Below are 23,613 nucleotides of genomic sequence, written 5' to 3'. Positions count from 1 at the left end.
TCGGAATGCCGCTTTCACCTCCCTCTTCTCAGCCAAGCTTCCCTTAACACTGTGAGTTCAGCTATACAAGCTGGAGACAAAAGAGGAAACCAAGCACACAATAAAAACATGAGGATTGGCCAAACGAGGATTCCTAGAAGTAAGTATCACAAAGGCAAGGTCGGTTAGCACTCAAGCTACCAAGGTTAGAGGTTAGCCCTGCTTTCCTCTCGGGGGGAGAGAGAGGGGTGAGATTTTCTAACTCCACAGCGTGAGAGTTTCCTAAGCGAGCCAGGGGATTTACCCTGTTACTTTCAATAGGCTGTGTGGCTTATTAGCTCAGGCAGCTTGGGTCAGCTTCCCATCTAGGCGAGGTCCAAGTAGATCCAATTCAGCCTTAGGTGAAAGCGAAACCTTCAGCCCGGTGCTCTGTGTGCTCCTGTCATGCAGGAGGCTCAGCCCAGTGCTCCTCTGCATCATCCCCGCCACCAGCCACTCAGCCCACAGTCCCACCACCATCCGTGTTTATCTTGGGGACTGCAAGTTAGGACTGCAATGTGATTCAAGGTACCTCCAGCAGTGGGGATGGTGGGGATGAGCACGCGTACGCAGCTCCCTAGGCTCTCTCCTTTAGCTTCCACTATTAGCCAGAGTTGGTGGCATGGCACTGGCTGCATGGACCCATGCAGGACATCACTGTGCCCGGCAGTGTGGCCTGAAGACCATCAGCTGCGAGGTCTTTGATGCTGCTCCATGTCCTGAAGAGCGTTATGCCGATTTAGCCTTAAAGACAAGCCATCCAATGTTTGTCAGCTACCATGTCATGAGGGACAGAAACAGCCGCTTGGAGGGCTTTCTGAATATGGCAGCATGTTATTAAAGACCAAAAACAAACCCAAAACCAGCTCAATGATTAATAATCACATACCTGGAAAAAGGAATTTAAAATAATACCCTCTTCCCCTTAGCAGCCCACTCTGCCAGGAGTGACTCGATAGCCGTATGGTGCACCTATCACTACAACCAGCAGATCCGGATAAGAGCGAGGGACTGTCTTGAGGGTGGGAAGCAGGCCTTCCCTGTCACTTGTAATCTTCTCACATCCAGAGGCATCTTAAGTCCTTTCTAAACACGTTGATACTGCCTGAAATTCACCGAAAAAAACCCAGCCTTTGTTTGTGTTAACAGGATGAGAAAGTGCAAGGCTTCCTGTTATGTGTGTGTGACAGCTACAGATAAGCAGAGACCTCTGGACAGGAAATCCGCCCAACTTCTGCAGTGTGACTCGTCTGAAGCTTAGGAGCTCTTTTTAGATTGAAGCACCAACAGAATGAGACGGTGCTGGCCAGAAAATGGGGGACACGCTGGAGAAGAGCTCTGAGGAGCCCGAGATCTCTTTGGACAATGAGCGTTTGACAAAAATGGAGGACCTGGTGGAAGTCTCGAGTGGTGAAAAGGTCAAGTTTGATGATACGGGTCTCTCTCTGGTGCTCCAGAATGGCCTGGAGAACCTTCGGCTTGAAAATTCCCTTACAGATGTCATCCTGTGCGTGGACAGCAGGGAATTCTCCTGTCACCGAGTGGTCCTTGCTGCAGCAAGCAATTATTTCAGGTAAGGCATGTAAGAAACAAACCCAATAAACTTTGCTTCTTAGGCTTGAACTGTAGATTTCCAGGGAGTGTAAACTGGGTGCTAAACTCTGCAAATTTGCAGTGAGTCTGTAATTCCTGACACCTTTCAGCTCTTTTTTTAAAGTTGGAGACTTAAATAAGGCAGGTGCCAAGTTGTGGATTTGCCGGAGTTCTGATACCAGCACTCAGCAAGTCCGCTGGAGGCACGCAAAGAAACAAGAGAATGGTTGGCAGACAAGTGGATGAGAAAATGGTGTTTTAACCAAGTATCTGTAGCCCCCTGTATTGTCCCTTTGGGATTCAGGCAAAGAGGAATATTCATTCAGATCACATGGTATTTTTATTGAGATAGGAGTGGGTTTGTGAACCTTGATAATTTTTCCCATTACCATTCTGTGGTAAAAATATATATTGCATAAAATTGTTGAGGAGGAAAGAGAAGGAATTTTCCATCTTTCCTAGGGTTACCGAAAATCAATTGCAATGGGAAATACTCCTTGAAAGCAATTTTACCGTTTCACCCCCTCCTTCTGGTCCTCTTGAATTTTTCATTCTTTCAGTACTACAATAAATAGTCTATCTGAGACTACTGGCCAGCAAGAACAAATTTTAGACACACAGAGGAACTCGGTATCAGTTTTAACACAGATTTTCCATTATCATTTAGACAATCAAATTTGCATGGCTGGGATTTTTTTCTTTCTTTTTTTACTGCTAAAGTGGTCAGATGACTGAATAGCTACAGAGGAAACATGAGAAAAAAGAACCTGTGACCACTTGTGACGTGAGCAGAAAGCTAATTTTAATGGAGTCTGGTAAGCTTTGCTGGTAGTGCCTGGAAAAGCAGTTCTGCTTTTATCATCTCGTAATAGAGATCGTGTCTGTGAATATATGGAGATAGGTATTATTTCTACAGATAGACCGTATAGATTGCATATGTGAAAATGTGCAACTAAAAGCAGAGATGCCCCAATATTTCTTAGCAGCATTGTGTGCAGGAAGGAGAGCTGATGCACAAATTAAAATCAGAATTACCATAATGATACTTTGACAAAAAAACAATTTCTCTTTTTCTATGAAGAAAGGTGCTGCAATCAGAATGGACTTCAACAGTTAAAAACAGGCAAGACAGTTTTCCGATAACTACTGTTGGCCGGTTTTCCACTAAGCGCTGAGCTACAGCCTGTCCCTTTGAAGGAAGGGGGATACCCGGCTGGAGGTCATCTCATCCCAAGGCAATGGCACACATGCGTAGGGTCTGCCCCCCTGGGCGCTTGGCCTGGCTTCCCACAAAGTTCAGGTTTCTTATATCACACTCTCTGCCTGTCAGTGCTTCTTGTCATTAGTCTTTGGGTTAGTTTCAATCACGTTTGGCAGAGGGTGGAAATCTCAAAACTGAAGTTCCCACGAGTTTGATGGAAATCAGTAGCTAGGCAGAGGAGAGATGCCAGGACTGGGACCCCATGGTGCTCAGCTGGGTAACGAGCACCGCGTCCTGGCCAGCCAACACACGCAGTGCCCAGAACCAGCCAAAGCACGCGCTGCCCTTGCTCAGCCAGACACAGGCAGCCAGCACAGAGCTGAGCGTCCTGAGAGGGACGGCAAAATGTGTGTGAGAGGAAAAACGAGGGAGAATGGAGGGCTCAGGGAGGGGAAGCTGAGGTTACTGCGAAGAGGGAAAGGAGGACACAAGTCTGCTGGGAACTGAGCTTCACTAGTTCTGCTACTCACAAGGCGGCTTGCTTCATCTTGCCATAATTCACTAGAAGCTGCATGGGCCCAAAAAAAGAAGAAAGTTTAAATCACATTATTCCTGCGAGTCTTTCCATGCTATTACAGGGCCTCTAACACCCGTGCACAGGAGCAAAGCAAAGGGACCCTGTGAGTCATGGGCTTCATTCCCCTGCAACAGCACGTTACACAACCCCCTTCCTGACTGTTGGGTGCCATAATGCAAGCAGTCCGTAGCAGCTGACTTGAACGCAGTTAAACAAAGCTAACAACTTCTAGTCCTTCCTTCACCACTGCTTGAGAGTAGATAGACTGGTACTTCTCACACGTCCTGCATCTATAGACATAAAAGCATTGACTCTCCATTTACCTGGATGAAGGTAAGAAAGCAGAGAAGAAAAACACAAGCTGACCAAGGTGGAGCAGTAGTTCTTTACACCTGCACTGCCCAAGGTAATGGGAGAACAGGGCTGGGTGAGGTTGAAGCAATATTTTCCAGAGCATCCTCAAACTCCTGCACGGTTGTTTGAAGTCAGGTTCATAATTCCAAGCACAAGCACTCCAGTGTGGGTGGGTGTTTAAAAAGAGCTTCACAAACTGCAACCCCTCATTTGTTTTATTGAGTTTTCTTCCTGTTTTTTTCTAAATTTACCCATTTTTAGGCATCTAAATTTCGCCCTGGGCACTCACTTCAGATGTGCATTTCTTGGAGTAAATGTTGGTTCAAAGGCTTAGTTTAGAATTACACAGGGACAGGAACCAGGGAAACAGACAACGAAATTAGTAACCATATCTGAAGGATTTAGAGCCCCAGAGAAAATAATCACACACCTCTCTGGGTAAGTATGGAATGGTTCAGAAGCAGCATTTTAATCCCCAGGAGAGAAGCTCAGCCTGATCAGTCCCGAGTGGTGTCAGGGTGTTCCCTCTGTTTGGCACACAGGGTGGGAATGAGGTCCACTCCATCTGAGCAGAAGCAAGGCCACTACAGGAGTCAGCTCTCCTGGATAGCACTGCCCTATTCAGCCCTGCCACTTTCTGGAGAGGAGTACTGATGGGAGGGCATGGTGCTTTAGATGTGTGATTTCTGCAGGTTGCAGCCATGTTACATGAATCCGTACCCTACGAGATTGGGAGCGGATGGCAGCTCTAATGCAATTTCACAGATTAGGAGACAGATAGGTGAAAGCACTTTGACAAGATCCCTGTGCAAAGCCTCCACCAGAATCCTGAGGCTGGTTTCTGAGCAGCCTTGCAATGGTGTAACGCTGAGTATCTCTAACTGACCTCCATCAAACACTCTGGCTTTGCGGGATGGAAGTGAGAGCTCTCACCTCCCCGACAGGGATGGTTAAATACAAGACTGGAGTCACCAGTTTAAGAGATAAAAGGAACAAGAGCAGACAACACCTGTGTCCTACAACGGCCGATTTCTCATTCAGATGAAGCACTCGGCACCTATCAATCCCGTGCAATTGATAGGGTGTTTTGTGCAAACCTCCCTCTCCGTTGAAACCCCGTTCCCAGGGAGAAGTGGGTTCTGAGGGCTGCTGTTTTCAAATGGCCACCTGCCTGCATGCCGCAGATGTACAACATTAGACACTGCTGAAGGGGAGAGAAGCTAAGGAGAATCCCAGTCTTGCACTCACTGAAGTTAAGGAGCATTTTGTCTTAATGCCTTTCAAATACTCTGATTTCAGTGGCAACAGAAACTGGACCATGGAGCAGAGTAGTGAATCAAAAACCTCTAATGAGCTGAGGCGAGTGAAGGGAAAATGAGAATTTTGGCTGAACATCTTTTCTGACAAGTAACTTCTCTGCCCAAGTTTCCTGCTTGAAAGTTAGGTCTCTTTATCCAAAAGGCAGTTTTATACACTGAGATAACTAATACCAGCTCTCTCTTGCTATAAAAATCTCTGCTGAGACAGGGAACAGGTAGCCCTTACAGCAACAAGCAGCTGGTATCTTCCATCCATTTGTCATTCACTATGCCTAACTGCTTTGCAATAAAAACTGTTTACATCTTGGTTCCAGTAAGATGTGTCAATCAGACAGCTTTATTCTGGCACCGCTTTTACAAGAAAAGCATGGCCTAAGATTTTGGACCTCTAGCCACTTCCCAGGTTGCACTGTCCTGTCAACATTGTACATGACTAATAAAGAAGGGCTTGGTATGCAGGGTAAAGAGTGCTTCTAATTACACTTTAGATCAGCACATGTTTTTCACCAACGCAGTTACAAGTGGACTCATGTACTTCTAATCTGTTGAGCCAGATTCCAAATGATGTGAAATCTTGCCCTCTGAATGCAGTGAACGAGACGCGACTGATCAAACTTTTAAATAAAAGCAAGAACATTGGAAGAAATACTTAAGACTATGAAATGAAAATGCAGATGAAGACATGTGTGTTTGCCTTGCAGCTATCACAATGCAAAGTGGATTTAAATAGCTCTTAGAGAAATTTCTGATTTATATTCCACATGAAATATCTGACTAATACCAAAGGTGTTTGTGGCGGTCACCTTTCAAATGCAGTATTATCCATCAAAGAAGAGGTGGTATCAACATGCATGAAATCCCTGTGCTTTCTGGCTAACAGTAGTTCCAATTCATGATTATTCAAGTACTTCTCTAGCCAAGAGGTACCAACTCCACAATCCTACCAGAAGCTCCCAAAATTTAGCAGAGGAAAAGTCAGGCTCTTAATTACAAGAAAATCCATAAGCCATTCTCTCCTGGCCCATTCCTGCTGTTAATGGGGTCAAAGATACATTGGGAAGTTTAGAGGCGAGGCTATCAGACATGTCGATCTAGTCTGTCTCTCAGGGTTCAGTCTAAGCAGCGTTCTGCAGCTTGGAGGCACAGGGGTATTGACCTTGCCAAGGGCTATAAAGTACATGTTCCAAGTGGTAATGAAGTATGAAGAATGCCAGCGGCTTGGAGGTTTGGGGTTAATGAGCTGGGCCTGTACTAGAAACAGAAAGAGTCTGTAAGAGGCCAGCAGGTGAGACATCACAGCTGCTCTGCAGCATCAGTCCAGACACAGAGCATGACTCAGGGAAGGTCCCAGCTGCCTTTTGCTCTCATGGAGCTCCAGGTCTACAGTAGAGTCCAGCTCTGGGCTATCCAGCATGTGTGTATGCCTTATCAAACTCATAAGTAGAGTATGAAAGCAACAAAAGGATTTTCCTTGTTACGTTGCTATAGGACTAGTTGCATAAAATATGAAGCAATCGGAGTATTCCATGTTGAAATCTATACAACCAAATGCTTTCAGAATGCCTCATCCTGGCTGGGATAAAGTAAAAGATAAACGGCTTTCTTTTCAGGGCCATGTTCTGCAATGATTTAAGAGAGAAATATGAAGAGAAGATCATACTTAAAGGAGTTGACGCAGAAACCATGAATATACTCTTGGACTACACCTACACCAGCAAGATGCTTATCACAAAGCAAAACGTACAGAAAGTCTTGGAAGCTGCCAGCCTCTTTCAGGTACAGATAACTCAAATGCACTGATCCAGTCTTGTCGCTCTGGCACACCATGTCTTACCCTGGTTAACACACTGCAAACTTCTCTGATTTCATGGGTTCTGGAAGCATTTTGCTTCATATTTACTTACATTGTGGTAAAAAATGGCAGTCGCAGCCATGTACTGGAATGCTGCTGTGCAAACAGCCAGGCTCTGCCTCCAAGAGCCGCTCCCATGTGCCGCTTGCCAGGCAACAGGGTTGTGTTGCTGGGACAGTGCTCCCTGAGGTTCAGGTCAGCCTGCGAAGTCCGGTCACCCTCCAGCCCAAAAGAGTTAGTGGGTAGTGGCTGGCATGGCCAGCCAGAGCAGGAAGCTAACTTTGTCTCTCCCTCTCCATTGCCTTGAGGTGGAGGCTCCCCAGCCAAAGTTAGCATCCTCCTTTGTAGAACTCTCCATGTAAAGGGTTTTAGTCATGACCTGGGACTTGTGGGAAGTCAGACTTGAGCAGCATTACTCAGCCTTTGGTCGCTGAGGTATTCACGTGTCCTGTAAATCACCTGTGAGGTCTACCAAATTGCAGTCCCTGGTACCAAGCTGCAAATTGCTAACAAATTGCAACCAGCGTAACCTGCCAAGTGCCAATGTGTGTATGTGTGTCCAGTCTTTTCATTAAGGAAGGTGAGAAACACCTGACTCCATATCACCGTGGTTCATTATGAACTTCAGATTCTTGGATCTTACATGGGAGGTTTTGCTCTGAAATGAACCTGTGGCCTTTGGGGTAATGGGAGCTGGTACTTGCTGTGGGGAGAGAAGGGAAAGTTATCACAAAGTACTCCCCAAGGTAACTTAGAAAAGGTGGTGTAGCTTTAATGTTGCCTGGGGCTGGAGTGCAGTAACCTACTGACATTTTCAGCAGACCAATACTGCAAACTGGCAGCACTCAAAGGTTACTTTTGGTTCATTTTCAGGACACTTCTCTGTGTTCTTTTTGTTTTCTTCTGAACCTTTTTTCCTTAGGATCATTCCTCAGGTTTTTTTTTTCTGAAACCATCAAAAGCATAAACTTCTGTATTTTCCTTTCTTTCCCCTATTTTTCATTAAAATTAAGATTACATTCGATTCCCAAGTCTGGTGCTTTAAGAAAACTATCAAACAGCGTTTAGAGTAATGATAAAATCATGACAGTACCATGAGCAAGAATAGTAAACTAGAAAAACCTAGAAAACCAGGAATGTTCAACTAAGAGCAGCGATCCCAAGTCTTACTGCAACGGTCTTGGATACTCTCAAGATTTATAAGGCCTTAAGGCTTCACATTATACACGGGTGAGGTTTTTGGCTGAAAATGTGTTTTGTGTAAAGAAGATTTAGCAACTACTAGCGTTCTGCCAGCTTGTCTCTGCTCTTTATGCCGAAGAACAAACAGAAAGAGTTAAAAGAGTCAAATGTTTCATTTCAATAGATCAACAGCTGAAAAGACTAATTCTGCAATTTATAGTAACATTTTTGGTTGGGAAATTCTTTCCTTTCCAATTAATGACACGTGAGAAAAACAAATTCCAAATAGAACTTTTTTATCTGACTAGCAACAATTTTTGGCAGTGCCTCTTTTCAATCTCTCAGACTTGACAAAGAACCAAAAAAGAAACAACTTGCATGGCTCAAGATGTTCCGATATAGATACCCCACTTTTCTCTAGAAACTGCTTTTGAAAAAGTTTTGCATAATTACGCCTTCCCTTAGTCCCTTCCAATACGTTTTGACCAAATGCAGCCAAAACTGGCAGCGGGGAGAGGTAGAAGGCTATTCAGAGAGAGCCGAAGTCCCTGCCGCAGTGTGCTTTGTGCACAGAGATTTCCTCCTGGGGGAAGCAGGTGAAGGGTTTGGAACAGGGAGCTGCTGAACAGCTAAGCCTCACCCTGAAGTGACCCAGACAAATTTTTTCCACCTAGAACACAGTTGCAACATGAGTTCAACAGTCATCTCCTCTGTCTGGGCTGGCAGCTGCCCAGCCACCATGCTCGCAAGGCTGGTGCCCACCCTGGATCCAGCCCAGCACCCTCTGCCGCCCGCACTGCCTGCAGAGCAGCTCATCGTTTCACCTCTTGGTAGGGCCAGGATCTCAGCTGCTTGTCAGGGCTGTGGCAGAGAGCTCTGCTTCCCCCACGGTAATTCAACAATAACCTTCAGACCTGGCTACACCCATCCTGGCCCCCCATGAACCTCTGTATTACACCCCTCCCTCAGCATGGCTTGGGTCAGGGGCCACATCAGCTGCTTTAGTGGAAGCAAAGAGACAGTGGGAGGGAAGCAAGCTTCTGAGCAGATAAGACGTTGTGAAGGGCTGTGATGACCACTGCCATGGAAAAGCCAGCTGCAGGGGGTCAGCGGAGGATGCCCCGAGCTGCCTCGCTCTGACTGCTCTAAGCAGAGCAGGGCTGCTCTGCCCCCAGGGCACGGCGGAGGGACCACCAGCCTGATGGCCTTACTGACTCTCAAAGTACTTCTCATCTGCATGTTAATCCACTTTCCATGAACAAGACACTATAAGGAAAATACCTTGCCAATTATCTGAAGACCATCCTGCAGCCACCTAGAAGTGAACAGCCAGGGTGGCTGTCGCAGGACAGTGCTAGTTGCACCGCAGTCACCGCGCAGTGCCAGCTGTGCCAGCCAGGAAGGCGTGATTTCCTAATGAAGGGCTTCTGGGCAGCTCCAGGTCGGAGATCGGTTCACAGGCTCAGAAAGGTGTCAGCTCTCCTGAGAGCCACCCTGCAAGGGTCGCTGTGCCCCTTCACTGCCATGGGGATCCCTTGGGACGCAGGTGTTGCTGCTGAGCCGGCACGTGCTGCCCCTGCAGCCACAGGCAGAGTGGGTGGCCGAGGGCAGCGCAGCTGCAGGGTGCAGGATCTGACCCTGAAGTGTGCTGCATACAGAGAGGGATTATGAATAAGAGCCCTTTCAACCACAGTTCCCTTCCCTTCCCTTTCTGGGGGTTATAGCAGGAGGCAGGGCTGCTGGCACTGCTTACACTAGACAGCTGAATCAAAGCTGGGACAAGCAAGGACTTAGATGGGGAGAATAGGTTTTATAATTCAGAGAGAAGGCCAAGTGGAGGCCCAGTAAGCATATGGGACGTCTCTAGCAAGTAAGAACCTGGATTCAAAGGCGTATTAGGAGGACCCAGTTATTGAAGAAACTGTTCCCAGGGAACAGGGCTTTTAAAATGCCTGGAGTGGCATTAGGAGGGGTGCTTGCAGAAGGAAGAGAAGAAAATTTAGAGCTCTGCAAGAATAGTCAGAGCAGATGAAGCAGAGGCTCAGGGATGTCTTTCTCCTGGGTGTTCTCCTGAGTCACCTGCTCTCATGGGACTGACTGAAGCATGCCCAGCAAGTTTGGGGGGGTTCTGGGGGGAGTTTGTCTCTACATAAAGGGAGTGGTGGGGAGACAGCGCAGCACGGAGATGAGGGGAAGTCCTGCCTTGATAAGCTCCTGAGTGGTCCGACTTCTCTGGTTAAGCCCTCGGCGGGGACTGTTTCTCACACCCACACCTCACAGTTCCGCATTCATCTGGCCACAAACACAGCTACCCAGCATGATCAGTGGTGCCTGCGTGGCCGTTGGACCAGTGTGCACCGCCTGGGAGAAAACCCTCTGGTGTCATCTCGTGAGTATCACTCTTACCAAGCCATGTATAAATAATTAGAGCACTCTACAGTGGTTGGGCTGCAGGCTGGTGAGAACGTTGTTTTGGGGTCCATTCCCAGACTTGTGGATGATTTGATGAGTGACCTTGGCAAGTCCCACTTTTATTTTTTTGCACCTCGTTACTGCCAACTTTTAAAGGGCTAATGCTTAACCTGCCGCATGTCTGAGGTCTACCTGATGTTGGCAGAGTCCTTTCAGACCCTCAGGGAAACTCACTGGTGAGTTCAAAGTGCTAGCCTTGTGCTAGCTAGCCCAGAGAACAGGCAATGTGAGCGTGGCAGGCACCAAGGGGCCGCCGAGCTCTGCTGCGGTGCCACAGCGTGCCGCTGACATATTTATATCACAACGGCAGCAACATATTCTGAGACCTCGCGTACCCTTGTTCATCAGTCAGTTGCATTTCTCTAAACTCTTGACCACGGCTAAATGTAAAACAGGAACCAGGTAGTCTGTACGCAGCGTCTGCGATCGCTCAGCTCTGGTAAACAGTCTAAATGTGTCAACAAGACACCGTCGGGTCTGGAAGATTCTACCCTAATTACCGAAACAAATCTACATACTACAGTGTTTAACAATGTTTCGCTTCCTCTTTGCCCCTAATTTACTGTTGTGCAACTTTCCCCAGTGGGACAGAACGAGTTAAAATGGTTTGCTTGCTGATGCTGGATGGAAAAAGGACCCAAAAAGCGTGGACAGAAATGCACAGCATCAGTTCTGACCCGTCTTTCTGTGTGTCGCTGTTTGCACTGCTCAGTGGCAAAACCAACATGAAATACCGATGCCCTATCCATATCTGAAATCACAGAGGCAACAGAAAGCCCAGGGTAAAGGACTGTAACTTATAAGGTGTACCCAAAACTGGTTCCCAATTCCTGAATAATCACCAGCAACCCAGCTCACATCGTAGTTCATGGTAAATGCCCCACAGACGTCTGTGGTCCAGGATCTGCACATTTGGGACCCTCAGGTGGGGCTGTTGTGCAAAGGAAATTAATGAGAGTAGTTGTGATGCCCTATTGAATGCAAACATGGGAAGTTCTTTGATTAAGCAGACTCTGTGTGTAAAATGCACATCTATGTTTTTTTGAACCAATGGTGATGACAAGGAAAACAAAGGTCACTAAAACCTCCGAAGGCCTCCCCCACAACAGCCAGACAACCCTGGCTGTCAGGCAACTAAAAGATTTGCTGATGGTCAGTCTCTTCCTGCCACGTCCCCCAGTACACCACAGCATGCCCATACACTCGGGGCAGGCTGCACTGTGGCCCGAACCTCCCAGACCTCAGCACTCATTTTCCACCAGCCTTGCAAGGCCTCAGACACGTTCAGAGTTTGGATGGTGGGAGCATAAATACAGACAGTGGTGCCACCTGCACTCCAAAACCAGACTCCCTTCTAGTTCATCCGAGCTGACATGCAAGATGAAGCAGGGTGAGCACATCTGAAGCCTGGGGACCTTATCTGTGCTTTGTAACTCCATGGTTGCTAGTGCTTTGAGATCTTGTGGAGGGAAGGGGAATGGTAGAAAACCCTTTACTTTTGTGAAACAAATAAAATTCATGACTGTCACAGGTCTTCTGTGTCCTCCAAGAGGGAAAAGGAGAAATATGGATGCAGAGGGAGAAAAAACAGTGGGAGGAAGAAATTTTCATTTCAGACTGCAGATTCTAGGAGATATCTGTCCTTATATGACTGATTTCTTGTCTCCCCCAACTCTTTGCTGTACTGCGCATGACTGGTTGGGACCCAGCCCTAAAGCTCCATAGCTCTCCCGTGTTACAGTCATACAAGTAACCGCTCTGTGCTTATACATGCTTTTTCTGTCCACAGTTCCTTCGCATGGTAGATGCTTGTGCCAGTTTTCTCACTGAAGCCCTCCAGCCAGAGAACTGTGTTGGCATCCTCAGGCTGGCTGATGCCCACTCCCTGCACAGCCTGAAGCAACAAGTGCAGAACTACATTATCCAGAACTTCACCCAGGTCCTGAACTATGAGGAGTTTCTGGAGCTGCCAGCTGACATTCTCTGCAGCACGCTGAAGAGTGATGACCTCTATGTCACGGAAGAGGCACAAGTGTTCGAAACTGTAATGAACTGGGTTCGTTACAAGGAGTCGGAAAGGTTTCCTCTCCTGCCATACGTGCTGGAGAATGTCCGGCTGCCCCTCTTGGACCCCTGGTATTTCGTAGAGACTGTTGAAGCCGATCAACTCATTCGGCAGTGTCCAGATGTCTTTCCTTTGCTCCAGGAAGCAAGAATGTACCATCTGTCAGGCAATGAGGTGAGTAATAAAAGGAAGGTATTTGCTGCTCTTTCTAAATGTCTCATGCTTCTGCTCAAAAATCCCATCGGAAGGAGCAGTACCATGAGGCAGAAAAAGGTACTCACACTGAAGTTTCACTAACTGGTGCTACTGAAAAGTCAAGGTGGACCTCACCAGTTACCCTACTGATTTAAGAGAGTTTAGAAGCTTTTGGTAGGTTGTTTTAAAACAAAGTGTACAGCTTCCTGTTTATGAACATCTGAGCTCAACCCTTCGTACACACACTTGCGCAGCTAAACAAAGACCCCAGGTGACTTCCCTAGCAAAAAGGCAAATGGTGTTAGTCCTGACACCTCACCCTCTCAGCTATCATTTCAAGCCTAAGAAAGGAAGAATAATTTTTCCACTAAGCTGTGCCACAATCTGTAATGTCTCTTTCAAATCTGAATATGTAACATCTCCATCTGTGAGTTATGGGGGGAAATGTTTCAGAAAGAGACAACCTCCCGTGAAGAAGATGGTCTCTTCCCAGAGGAGAGGTCTGCCTATCTTCCTCATTTGCAGAGGTCCCTGAACCCAAAGAGACAGGTTCATCCTGACATCCAGTCGAGTCCTGTCCTGCCTGCTTCAGGTAGGCTGTGGTGGATCTCCAGTTCTTCAGTTGCCCATCCTCTTTGGAAAGTTAGGGATCAGTCACATCTCCAGACCCAAAATATGGGGTAGAGGGGAGAGCAACCAGAGGTCAGATTTCACAACAGGAGCAAAGGTATGTGAGCATGTGAGGAAACGTGTGTGCCTCCTCAGTCAGAGAGTCAGAGGAAGGCAGGAGGCCTCAGGAGCATGTTGTGGATCCATCGCTAACAGTTGGATGTGTCACTGGCACCAGGCGAGAGACCAAGGGCTCTTTGTGCCGGTGACTGCGTAAGACAGTACACGATGACCTGAGGCAATGCCGGCCAGTCTGGTGGGAACTCCTTGAGGAAGCCTTGCCCCACTCAGCAGTGCTGTCAGGTCCACACGGCATAGATAAAGGGAGTGTTGCTCAGGGCTGAACACTCGTTACACTCATCTTCAAAGGGGCAGCCGTCAGAGGCAGCCCTGCCAGCTATCCTCCCGGGGGCTGACGCCTGGCAATGGTGACAGATGGGTTAAAAACAGAATTCTGAAAGCTGACAAGTTCTGGGACAGATGTTGTAAAAAAAAAATGCCTAATAATTTGCTAAACATAGGGGAAATACAAGATTTATGTCTGTGTAAATAATATTTTTTAATATAGATAAATTACACCAATTTACAGAAACATGTTAAAAGTAGAAAGAGAAGTAAAACTGTAAGCAAGCTGCCTACTGTCACAACATTTAACCTGCAGGTCCACGGGCTGCTTCGCTGGGGCATGCAGAAGGTAATAACTGCAGTTACTGCAGAGGAGTGCAGACCTCTCCCAGAAGATTTTGAGGGTCTGCAAATTGGCAAATGCCCTATGATACAGCAGAAGCAGAGGAGCAACATTATGTGCTCCCCATGCCTTTTACACTGCATTTCTTCCAGTATGAAAAATTGGGGGGTAGGGGAGGATAAAGAAGGTTATTCCTTCTATCCTTCAGCATAGAGCCAGCATACCTTGGGACACTCATTTCCACTTGCTTTCAAGTATTTCCTCCAAGCAGAACACAAGTTTACAAGCACCCCCTGCATTCTTTCCTCCTGGTGAACATCTACCCGGGAAGTGACTTTTTCCAGTGTCCCTGAAACAAAGACCTGGTCAATAAACTGAGCCAACAGGCAGTAAATTAGAGCTAACCACAGTGCTGGCTTTAAGTAAATCTTCTAATTTTGGCTTAAAATTAAGGCTTAGAGACAAAGAAACAAATAAAAAACCCCACAGTTGAGAATTGTTATTGCTTTGACACTTTAACATATCTCTTCAGGACAAATAATAAGAGCACTTATTTTCTGCTAGCGCTAACTGCAGTCTTGCTCTCTCCAAGCTCCCCAGGGCATACACAAACCTTGGGGCCCTCCTACCTTGCCCTCACTCTGTCAGCCCAAATAAAACCTTGTCCTTTTCAGCTGCCTCACATGCACCCAGCCTTGTCACTAGTGCTCACCTTCGTAGCTCTTGGAGCCACCCTGGGAATTCGCAAGAGGATCTGAAAGGATCCTAGCGGGTAGGCAAAAGCAACCAAGTCCAGTGTTGGAGAAATCCTGCTGAACGAAGGATACAGCAACCTCTACTGAATGCTTCTAGGATGCTTTCCAGGCTTTCAACTTAGAGAGCATTTGATAATTCATTCAGCTGATGTAAGCCAGTTGTGATTTGCAAAACAGGTAATCAGAAAAAAGGTCACCAGACCTTTCTGTAATTGGCGGTGTAAGTGCCTTGTGTACTCACTCTGTCTTGCTTGCATTTAGATTATTACAGAAAGAACCAAGCCCAGGATGCACGAGTTCCAGTCTGAGGTATTTATGATCATAGGGGGCTGTACAAAAGATGAGAAGTTTGTAGCAGAAGTGACTTGCCTGGATCCTTTGAGGCGAAGCCGCCTGGAAGTAGCAAAATTACCAATCACAGAGCAGGAGACGGAGAATGAGAATAAAAAATGGGTGGAGTTTGCATGCATTACGCTAAAAAACGAAGTCTACATATCGGGTAAGGAACAAGACATTGGGAGTGGTGGAGGGGAGCAGAGGGTTCTCACAATTATTTCCAGCTTTAATCAAGAGCATGCTCGAGGCAGCTTTAAGAGAATTAAGCACTACCTTTGGCTTTGAACAGGCTCCAGAAAAGTGCTGGATGTCTGAGGACACAGCCTAGTCCTGGTTTTAGCACAGGATTCCTTTTCAAACCATATTAATCTATATGCATGGCCACTTGTGTGTGGCACCCTAAACGCTCAGGGACCATGGTCACGGAAGGGCCCCTGAGAACAGTTTACCAAACATAAAATGAAGAATAATTGCTCCAGCATCTTCTTGAAACAAGTCTATTTGCAGCTCCACATGCACAAGCAAAATCCTGCCAGAATCTGACTCATTCTGCAAGGGTCAGTCAGAACCTGCAGGGAACAGTCACTGCTGTTTGGCTGCTACCTAAAAACTGCATTTCCAGGAGGACTTCAACAGCGCATCAGACAGGACTCAGGAAGTACCCACTTGCTAATGGCAATATTAACTGTCAAAGCCAGATGAAACCCAATGGGCCAGGCACACAGCATGGGTCTGAACATAGCATTTGCAGGCCCTCATCCCCAGAGCTTCAGGAGGCACATTGAACTTCCCACACAAATACAATTGAGCTCTGTGTAGAGGTTTGATCCTGGAGCTATAGACTTTTTCCTTTGATAATCAAAAAGGTTAAACTCAAGCTTGCTAGTCAGTTTGACAGCTGGTTTTGATGGCCTGTCAGAAATAAGTCTGATGATCTCGTTCTGCTTTCCAAAGGAAATGTGATAGCAAGCTGATAATCACTGTCACGTTACAGACCACAATACAGAGCAGTGCTTCCATTTGTAGGACACATTTTCCCACAAAATCATGCACCAAATTCTATGTTCACTTAAAACAGGACAGTAGAAAGGAGAAGGGAGGGCTAAAGTGTGAATGCTTTGCTTAAGTATGAATTTATGCCTTTATTCAAAAATCTTCTATTGCATTCTCCCTTTTGGGAATCCACATGTTTTTATCACCTCATTACAATTTAAAGTTTATTAAATCTTTATGCTGGGATAAGAATTAGATTATTCCTTCCCTAGTTAGAAATAAAGGAGGTTTTTCCTTTCAGCCCACTGTAGGGAGTTTCTTTTTACCCTGGCGGCAGACCCTCTGTTAAAAGTTAGCTGTAGAGGGGAACCTAACTCAAACATGCCAACTAAGGAACATCCCTCACACCTTCACACCCTTGAGTTGAGAGGTCTCTTTTCCATTCGCCTTTAATCTCTCACCCTTTCCTCTTTTTCAAGGTCACAGGCTTTTTGCTTCCTCTTATTCTTGACATCCTTTCCAGTGTCTCTTATCCGCTTTTATTTTATGCTCTATCCAGGCTACCTCCAGGGCAGGCTTACACCCCCCCTGCTATGGTGAGTCTAAGCTGTTTTTCCTCTTGCTGCTATTCAGGTCCTTTTTCTTCCTTCTCTGCTTAATTTCGTATCTTTCACTCCCTTCTTCCATTCCCTCTTAGCCTTTCTCTTATCTGCTTTTCCCCCTTCCCACCCAAAGAAAGGGCTGAGTGGACCAAAGTCAGTAGTTTCTTTCTAGCTAAACCAAATTATTAGTGGCTGAATCCTGATTAAACATCTGCCTCCTCCTGCGTGTCCTTCTACTCTTGTTTTCTATGACTTCGTTCTTCCCTAACTTGATCTCCCCTCCCACATGCTGATTTTCCTGGGTATAGTTTGGAGTCTTCCCTGCTTTTTTACCATCTGAACAATAGGAAAATTCTTTGCTCAAGATTATGACTACTTTTAGATTGCCATTTACCTGAACATTTTAAATGCTTTGACTGGATGGACTGAAACACTACATTTGTAGTGTAACTAAAAATGAAATGAATGATCACTCACCATTCTGATACTTTTACTAATTTAGTTACAATTTTTCCTCAAATTAGAAAGAACTGTGGTCTAGAGAAAGAACAGAAACAAAACAAACCTCCAGTTCTCTCAAAAATCTCTCCCTGCCCCTTGATGTGCAGCAAGTTCACCCGCCTGGTCCAGCTCAGGCTCCTACCAGAGTTTCAGCCTGTGCAGGACAGAACAAGCTCATGTAAAAGGGAAATTTCAAGGGGGGGTAAAGGGAACACCTGCAGTCTCTCAGCCTCATTGTAATCATGAATGCCGCATTCAGGCCCTTCAGCCACTTCAGCTATTTGAGTGCAAATAAAATTCAACGCATACATGTGAAAAATACTGAGACAAAAGCATTACAAACGACTCTTTCTAGCATGCTAATTTTCTCCTATTCAATCTGCTATTTGGCCCAGAGATGAGCTCCATAACTTTGCAGTGATCTGGCTGCAGTACAGAATACCAATGAAGGCAGACACTTTCTCAATGGAATATGAATTCTCTTTTCAGTATATTCACCAGTGAAGCAAATGTTTAATCAGGTTGCAGATGATGGAATAAGCTACTCAGTCTGTAAATGTGGTTTCAGGCTTAACTAGTTCCATTCGTATTGCAGTTACACCAAAAATTGTATACAAACAGAAGTGCTTGTTCAAAACACTGCTCTCCGCTTTAGCAAGATTCATTTGCAAGTCAGCTCTAGAATGAGTTTGCAGGGTCCAATTCTGATCTTCAATCTATAAATATGAAGCAAATTCAAGTCAGCAGAGAAAGAGACCAGAAGGAGAGGTACAAAAATGAGATCCCAGCCATATGGTCCCAAGGTTGAATAGTAAACCTTCTAACATGTCATGCAGGACTACTGTTAATAGGAGTTCAGAGTCAGGGCTTTTGTTTTACAATGTAAACCACTATGCTAGCTGACTGGAGCTACCCTGCACAAACTGGCAGTTCTGCCTGTCTTCCAGGGATTTGGCACTACCAGCTGCAGAATCCTCCACTATCTTATTTAAACACGTTTGTTTATTTGTCACTTCCCAGCATCCTGCAAAGCTCTGGTGGTACACAAGAATTGCCTGCGTATCACCATGCTGTGTGTGGTTGGTCATTCACTCAGTATTGAAAGTGGTTGTGGTCTGGTAAAATGGGAAACAGTAATTTATCTTTATTGAATATTTGGCTGTAGAAATTGTTCAGCGTTTCCTTTGCTATTAAGTAAACTAAATGCAGAAATTTTCTTCTTGTATAACAGGGCCAGGCCGTTTGTGTAGGTAATTAAGAAGCTAACAATAAGTGCCAATGATTTATTTTCTATTGTGAGAGAACGTTTTAAAATTTAAACATATTGGAGATTTTGAGTAAATACAAGCTATGGTATCATATTTACATGTGTCATGTACACTGCAGGTGGCAAAGAAACAAAGCATGATGTCTGGAAATACAACGCCTCCATCAACAAATGGATACAAATTGAGTATCTAAATATTGGGCGATGGAGGCATAAAATGGCTGTATTGGGTGGCAAAGTATATGTCATTGGTGGGTTCGATGGCATGCAGAGAATCAACAGCATGGAAGCATACGATCCCTTTCATAACTGCTGGTCAGAGGTAAGATGCTGCATCGCATAACATTTTACTCATTTGGAACGTTTTAATCAGAAAATGTCAGGGCTTTAAATCATAAAAATGAACAAGACAGGATCTAGTACAATTCTTTTAAGTATTTCCGGTCTGTAAAAACCCTAAATATTTTTTCTATAGAAATGCGTATCCTTCAGAAAGTAAAAATCACAGGATTGCCTGCTAATCATTGCCGGTGAGACATCTAATGCCTAACTTTCCTTTTCTTAGTTGGCTTTTAAAGCTAGTAGTCCATAAATCAGTGAGTAAGAACATAGTATACATGCACCAGAGCACAGGCTGAAAACTACTGCTCTGATGCATAATACATATATAATGTGTGTATCAACCTGGCATTATATACGGTATGGGTTATACATTTAAGCTGAAAGTACAGGTTTCAAGGTAAACAGAATGGAAAAAACCAGTTCTACTAACTGTACTTCAAGCAAGAGGAGAGTATTAGTCAGCCAATTAACCCATGAAATTAATGAGATTAGGCATCATAATGGCAGATACAAACCCTAGTTTTTAGAAAAAAAAAAAAGTGCAGAGGAATCTAACAATCACAGCTGCAAGTAGAAAGATCAGTACAAACTAGCTGCTTGTGTCTTCTCAATGTACATAATTGTACAAATATTTATTTATTTTCTATTGTAAGAGAACATTTGTAAAGGAGATTTGGGGCATTTCTGACATTTCCTAGCTTTTGAATTGTTGACAACGTAATTTTAATAACAGCATTTGGACAGAGCGTATTTTTATTAAGGGGTTTACAGTCTTAAGAAAAAGCTGAAACACACTTCTCCCTTATCCCTAGAAATGTCATCTTCTGAACCCTACTGATCATCTGAAAAGGCATGTCTGACTTCACCCACGGGCTCCCACCCCATAGGCATCAGTCTGACTACTTGAAATCAAAATGATTACTAATTATTTTTTATGGTCACACAGGCTGCTCCCCTCATGGTCAATGTAAGCTCCTTTGCAGCAGCGAGCTACAAGAAGAATCTCTACGTGATCGGGGGAGGACCCAACGGGAAGCTGGCAACGGACAAGACTCAGTGCTACGACCCCGCGACCAACACGTGGAGCCTGAAAGCTGCCATGCCAGTAGAAGCCAAATGCATCAATGCTGCAAGTTTCCGTGATCACATTTATGTTGTGGGTAGGTGAAGCGTTAATGTTCCTTTTTGCCTAGACACAGCAGGGCTTGTTCCTGTGTGTTAGTTTTACCCACAAACTCTGTGGAGTATAATCAAATGGTCAGATGGCTCTTCCCATTGAGCTTAGTGAGGAATGGGAATCCAGCACATCCACAAAAAGTAGTGAACAATCACCAAGTCGAACTCCCTGTTAGTGTGGCAGGTGTCTTTGAAAGCTGGACCTAGCCCAGAAACAAGCTAAAGCCATCCAAAGGTGGGTTCATAGTGGCAAGGGCATGACCTCATGGCTACATCATGTTCCCTCTCCTCTCCAGGGGCATTACACAGCCCACTGCACCCTGGCTTTATGTAGGGATATGAGTACTAGGAGCAGGTCATGGGAGCAGAGCCACTGATACCCAAAGATCCAGACCTCTTCACTAGATCACGCTTGGGGTTAATTCAGTCAGTTGCCAGAACTGGAAGCAAAGATGGAAGAACAAGAGTTTAATGATGGCAATCTGGACTGGAGGGAGGAGGGAGCCTGCACACATCTCCAGATGGTGCTGGAAAAACCAAAAGAAGGAAAGAGGAACATTTGTTTCCAAAACAGGAGCTCTGAAGAGTGCCCCTCCTGCCCCGCCCTGGCGCAGAAAGTTTCTCACTTGCCGTGTAATCAATATGGTGCTGAGGGCTGACATAGAGCCAGGGCATCACCAAACAATAAATGGTTCTCTGAAGGGAGATTTGTAATGTGCATGTGTGTGCACATATATATATATATGCGTACACCTTGTGTGTATGTAAATACCTTGTGCTTCTCAGCACAAGGATTGACATCACCCTCTTCATACAAGATGAGAGACAGAAGGAGAAGGCATGACTTACGGGCTAGCTGATACAACTCCCGATAAAATTTGACATGATACTCCAGTTACATTCATTTCACATCTTTCACCAGTAAACCTATTGTTTCTCTATCTGAAAAACAGATCTAGTTAAATCTGGATAGAAATCAGACTTACCTGAGGTTTAAAAGATAAAAGAGCATTTGGTTACTGCATCCAAAGCAATCAAATTACCCAGACTGATGAATTCCCAACTGCCAGATGAATCACTGTAACTAACATGTATGTTTTCAGTCTGCTCCAACTGGGAAATAAAACTTGTTTAGGTCACCTTACAGTGACTTGATTATCCCTGAAGTGCTGCATTAGTATTGTCAAAACCAATATTTATTGTAACTACAATAGATAAATGCTCACTTTGCCAACAGGTAGGATCCCTGTAGGCATTGTTGCAATTCATGAATAAGACCATGGCTTCAAGGTTTCCCCAGGCCTATTCTATACAGTTGAAGACAGACCCAGTCCCTGCAAATTTCAGAATAAGAACCATTGAGCTGTTGGTATTCTCAGGAGGGAATATATTTCCATAGCCCTTCTTGGGTACTGAGCTATTGACCATTTTTCAAAAGAAAAGGACCCTGCAAAATTGGAAAAGGTGCACAGAAAGTTTCAAGAATCACTGCAGATTTGGGAACATGGAGAAACTGAAGGTCACTTTCTGTTTAGCTTACCCACAAGAAGATTACGAGTTCAGTCTGACAAACCCCTAAGCGAGGAATGGGCTTTTGAAAATAGCCAGCTCCAGGCAGAAGAAGGTTTAATGGGCAGATGGACACTGAAGTTAGAGGAGTCAGTGAAGAAATCATGTACCCATTTCTAACAGTGACAGCTTACCATGCCTAGTCCTTCATGATCTAAGCTCTTCTAAACAAGGTCGTATTTTTCTGAAGCTGTGTCCTTAGCTGAAGCAGCAGGTATGAGAGAGGTCTGTTGCTGTGTGCGCTGTGGTCACGCTGCCTGACCACAGCAGTTTGTTCTGGCTTTAAATTCCACAGCCTCATGAACAATAAGTGGCCTTCTGCGGATCTGGCTTTCAAAACAATAAAGTATCCTGTGACCTTGTTTTTTCTTAGCTTTGGGGCATAAATCATTCTTACAAATGTCAGGAATGGAGCCTTGTTGAAGTGGGTGGTTTAGTTAAAACCTCTTACAGGAATGGCTGGTGCAAACTGATACCCATTTCCTCTCCAGGTGGGGCAATGAAAGCACTCTACTCCTACAGCCCCCAGGAAGACACTTGGTGCCTGGTGACTCAGTTCACCCATGAGAGAGCCAGTTGTGGGATTTCTCCTTGCAACAACAAGCTGTTTATCACCGGGGGCCGAGATGAAAAGAACGAAGTCATTGCAACAGTGCTGTGCTGGGACCCTGAAACTCAGAAGCTGACAGAAGAGTGTGTCCTGCCTCGAGGGGTGTCTCATCATGGGAGTGTTACCCTCAGGAAGTCTTACACCCACATCCGCAGGATTGTGCCTGGGGCAGTTTCTGTCTGACCGTAGGAGAACTGCAAAGAAACCCAATCCTCCGTGCCCCTGTGGCACAGACTGCAATGATGATGGTTTTTAGCTGCAGGTAGCAACGGATGGAAATACCGCCACGGGGCCCCTCTGGGGAGTATCTGTATATATGCTCAGCCCTTGCATTTCCTCTGTACAGTATATCCTTAAATTATCTTAATTCCTTCCCTCCACAGAAAAACAAAGGGACCAGCTGTAGTTTACTCCTGCCAACACAATACCTCCAATCAGGCAAAGAAATGTGATGTGCAGGTGGGAAATTTACTTCCCAGCTATATCTGCCCTGAAATGTGCTTGAACTGGCTCATGCTGGTCCTGAAGTTTGTTCAACTATTTATTGTGTTAAGTTGGATTTGCAGCACCTACTAGTGAAAAAGAGAAGATGCTTTTTGAAATGAAAGATGTGAAACATAACGTTCTTTCCTCCAAAGCTGTGCTTTTTTCCAGTGGTTGGCACATTAGATTAAGTTAAAACTGGTTGGTTTGTTTGTTTGTTTGCTTGAAGACACTTTGTTAGTTTTTCAGTTCTGCGTGACGGAAAAAATCCACCTCAGTTTGCAAACTTTGCTGTCATTCCCAAGAAAGAGACTGCATAGGCTGCAAATATAAACGAACGCTAATCTGGTTCCTCTGAACATTCATTGTAGCTGTTTTCTAATAAAGCAGACCAAAACCTAGTTTCCTTTTTGTTCTATTCTGGGGTGGTTTGCTGTTGTGCCTGAAAGGCTTTTTCCTCTCGCCGTTGGTGTACACCAGTGGAGTGCCGGTGCTCCCGACTGCTCCCATCCCCACCTCCATCCCCACTGGGTGGCAGTGCTCTCCCAGGATTTTTCTCAGGGGTTTTGATTTCCTGGAATGCAAACGGACAGAACAGTCTGCTGGAGAGAAAAACAGTTCCAGGTACTGTTCCCAGCCTGATTCCTGGGACCATCACATGCTGTACCAGGAGGGGCAAATGTTCAGCAGGCCAGGAGGGCCCGTGTCTCAAGTCCCAGCATCTGGGTCAGTTGTGGGGAAAGAAAAATAAACATTGAAGAGGTCACACCCGGGACGCTCTGGGACACTCTTGG

At 45.4% G+C, this 23,613-nt stretch overlaps 1 protein-coding gene across 1 annotated transcript; it reads left to right on the top strand.

The window, feature by feature from the left end:
- The first annotated feature begins 1,331 nt into the window (after positions 1–1,331).
- On the top strand, positions 1,332–22,541 carry KLHL6 (kelch like family member 6). Its single transcript, XM_009807328.2, has 7 exons — positions 1,332–1,591; positions 6,673–6,838; positions 12,358–12,807; positions 15,202–15,439; positions 18,759–18,961; positions 19,928–20,141; positions 22,218–22,541. Exons 1-7 carry the CDS (start codon positions 1,332–1,334, stop codon positions 22,517–22,519), a joined length of 1,833 nt encoding a protein of 610 aa, XP_009805630.1. The 3' UTR covers positions 22,520–22,541.
- The last annotated feature ends 1,072 nt before the right edge of the window (positions 22,542–23,613 follow it).

Source organism: Gavia stellata, chromosome 11, assembly GCF_030936135.1.
Source record: "Gavia stellata isolate bGavSte3 chromosome 11, bGavSte3.hap2, whole genome shotgun sequence".
NCBI lineage: Eukaryota > Metazoa > Chordata > Aves > Gaviiformes > Gaviidae > Gavia > Gavia stellata.
This window is presented reverse-complemented; position numbering and strand designations above follow the sequence as displayed.

Coding starts and splice junctions, on each gene's coding strand:
- KLHL6 (XM_009807328.2), top strand. CDS start 1,332: ATGGGGGACACGCTGGAGAAGAGCTCTGAGGAGCCCGAGATCTCTTTG. Junction 1,592..6,672: donor GCAGCAAGCAATTATTTCAG/GTAAGGCATGTA, acceptor CTTTCTTTTCAG/GGCCATGTTCTGCAATGATT. Junction 12,808..15,201: donor ACCATCTGTCAGGCAATGAG/GTGAGTAATAAA, acceptor GCTTGCATTTAG/ATTATTACAGAAAGAACCAA.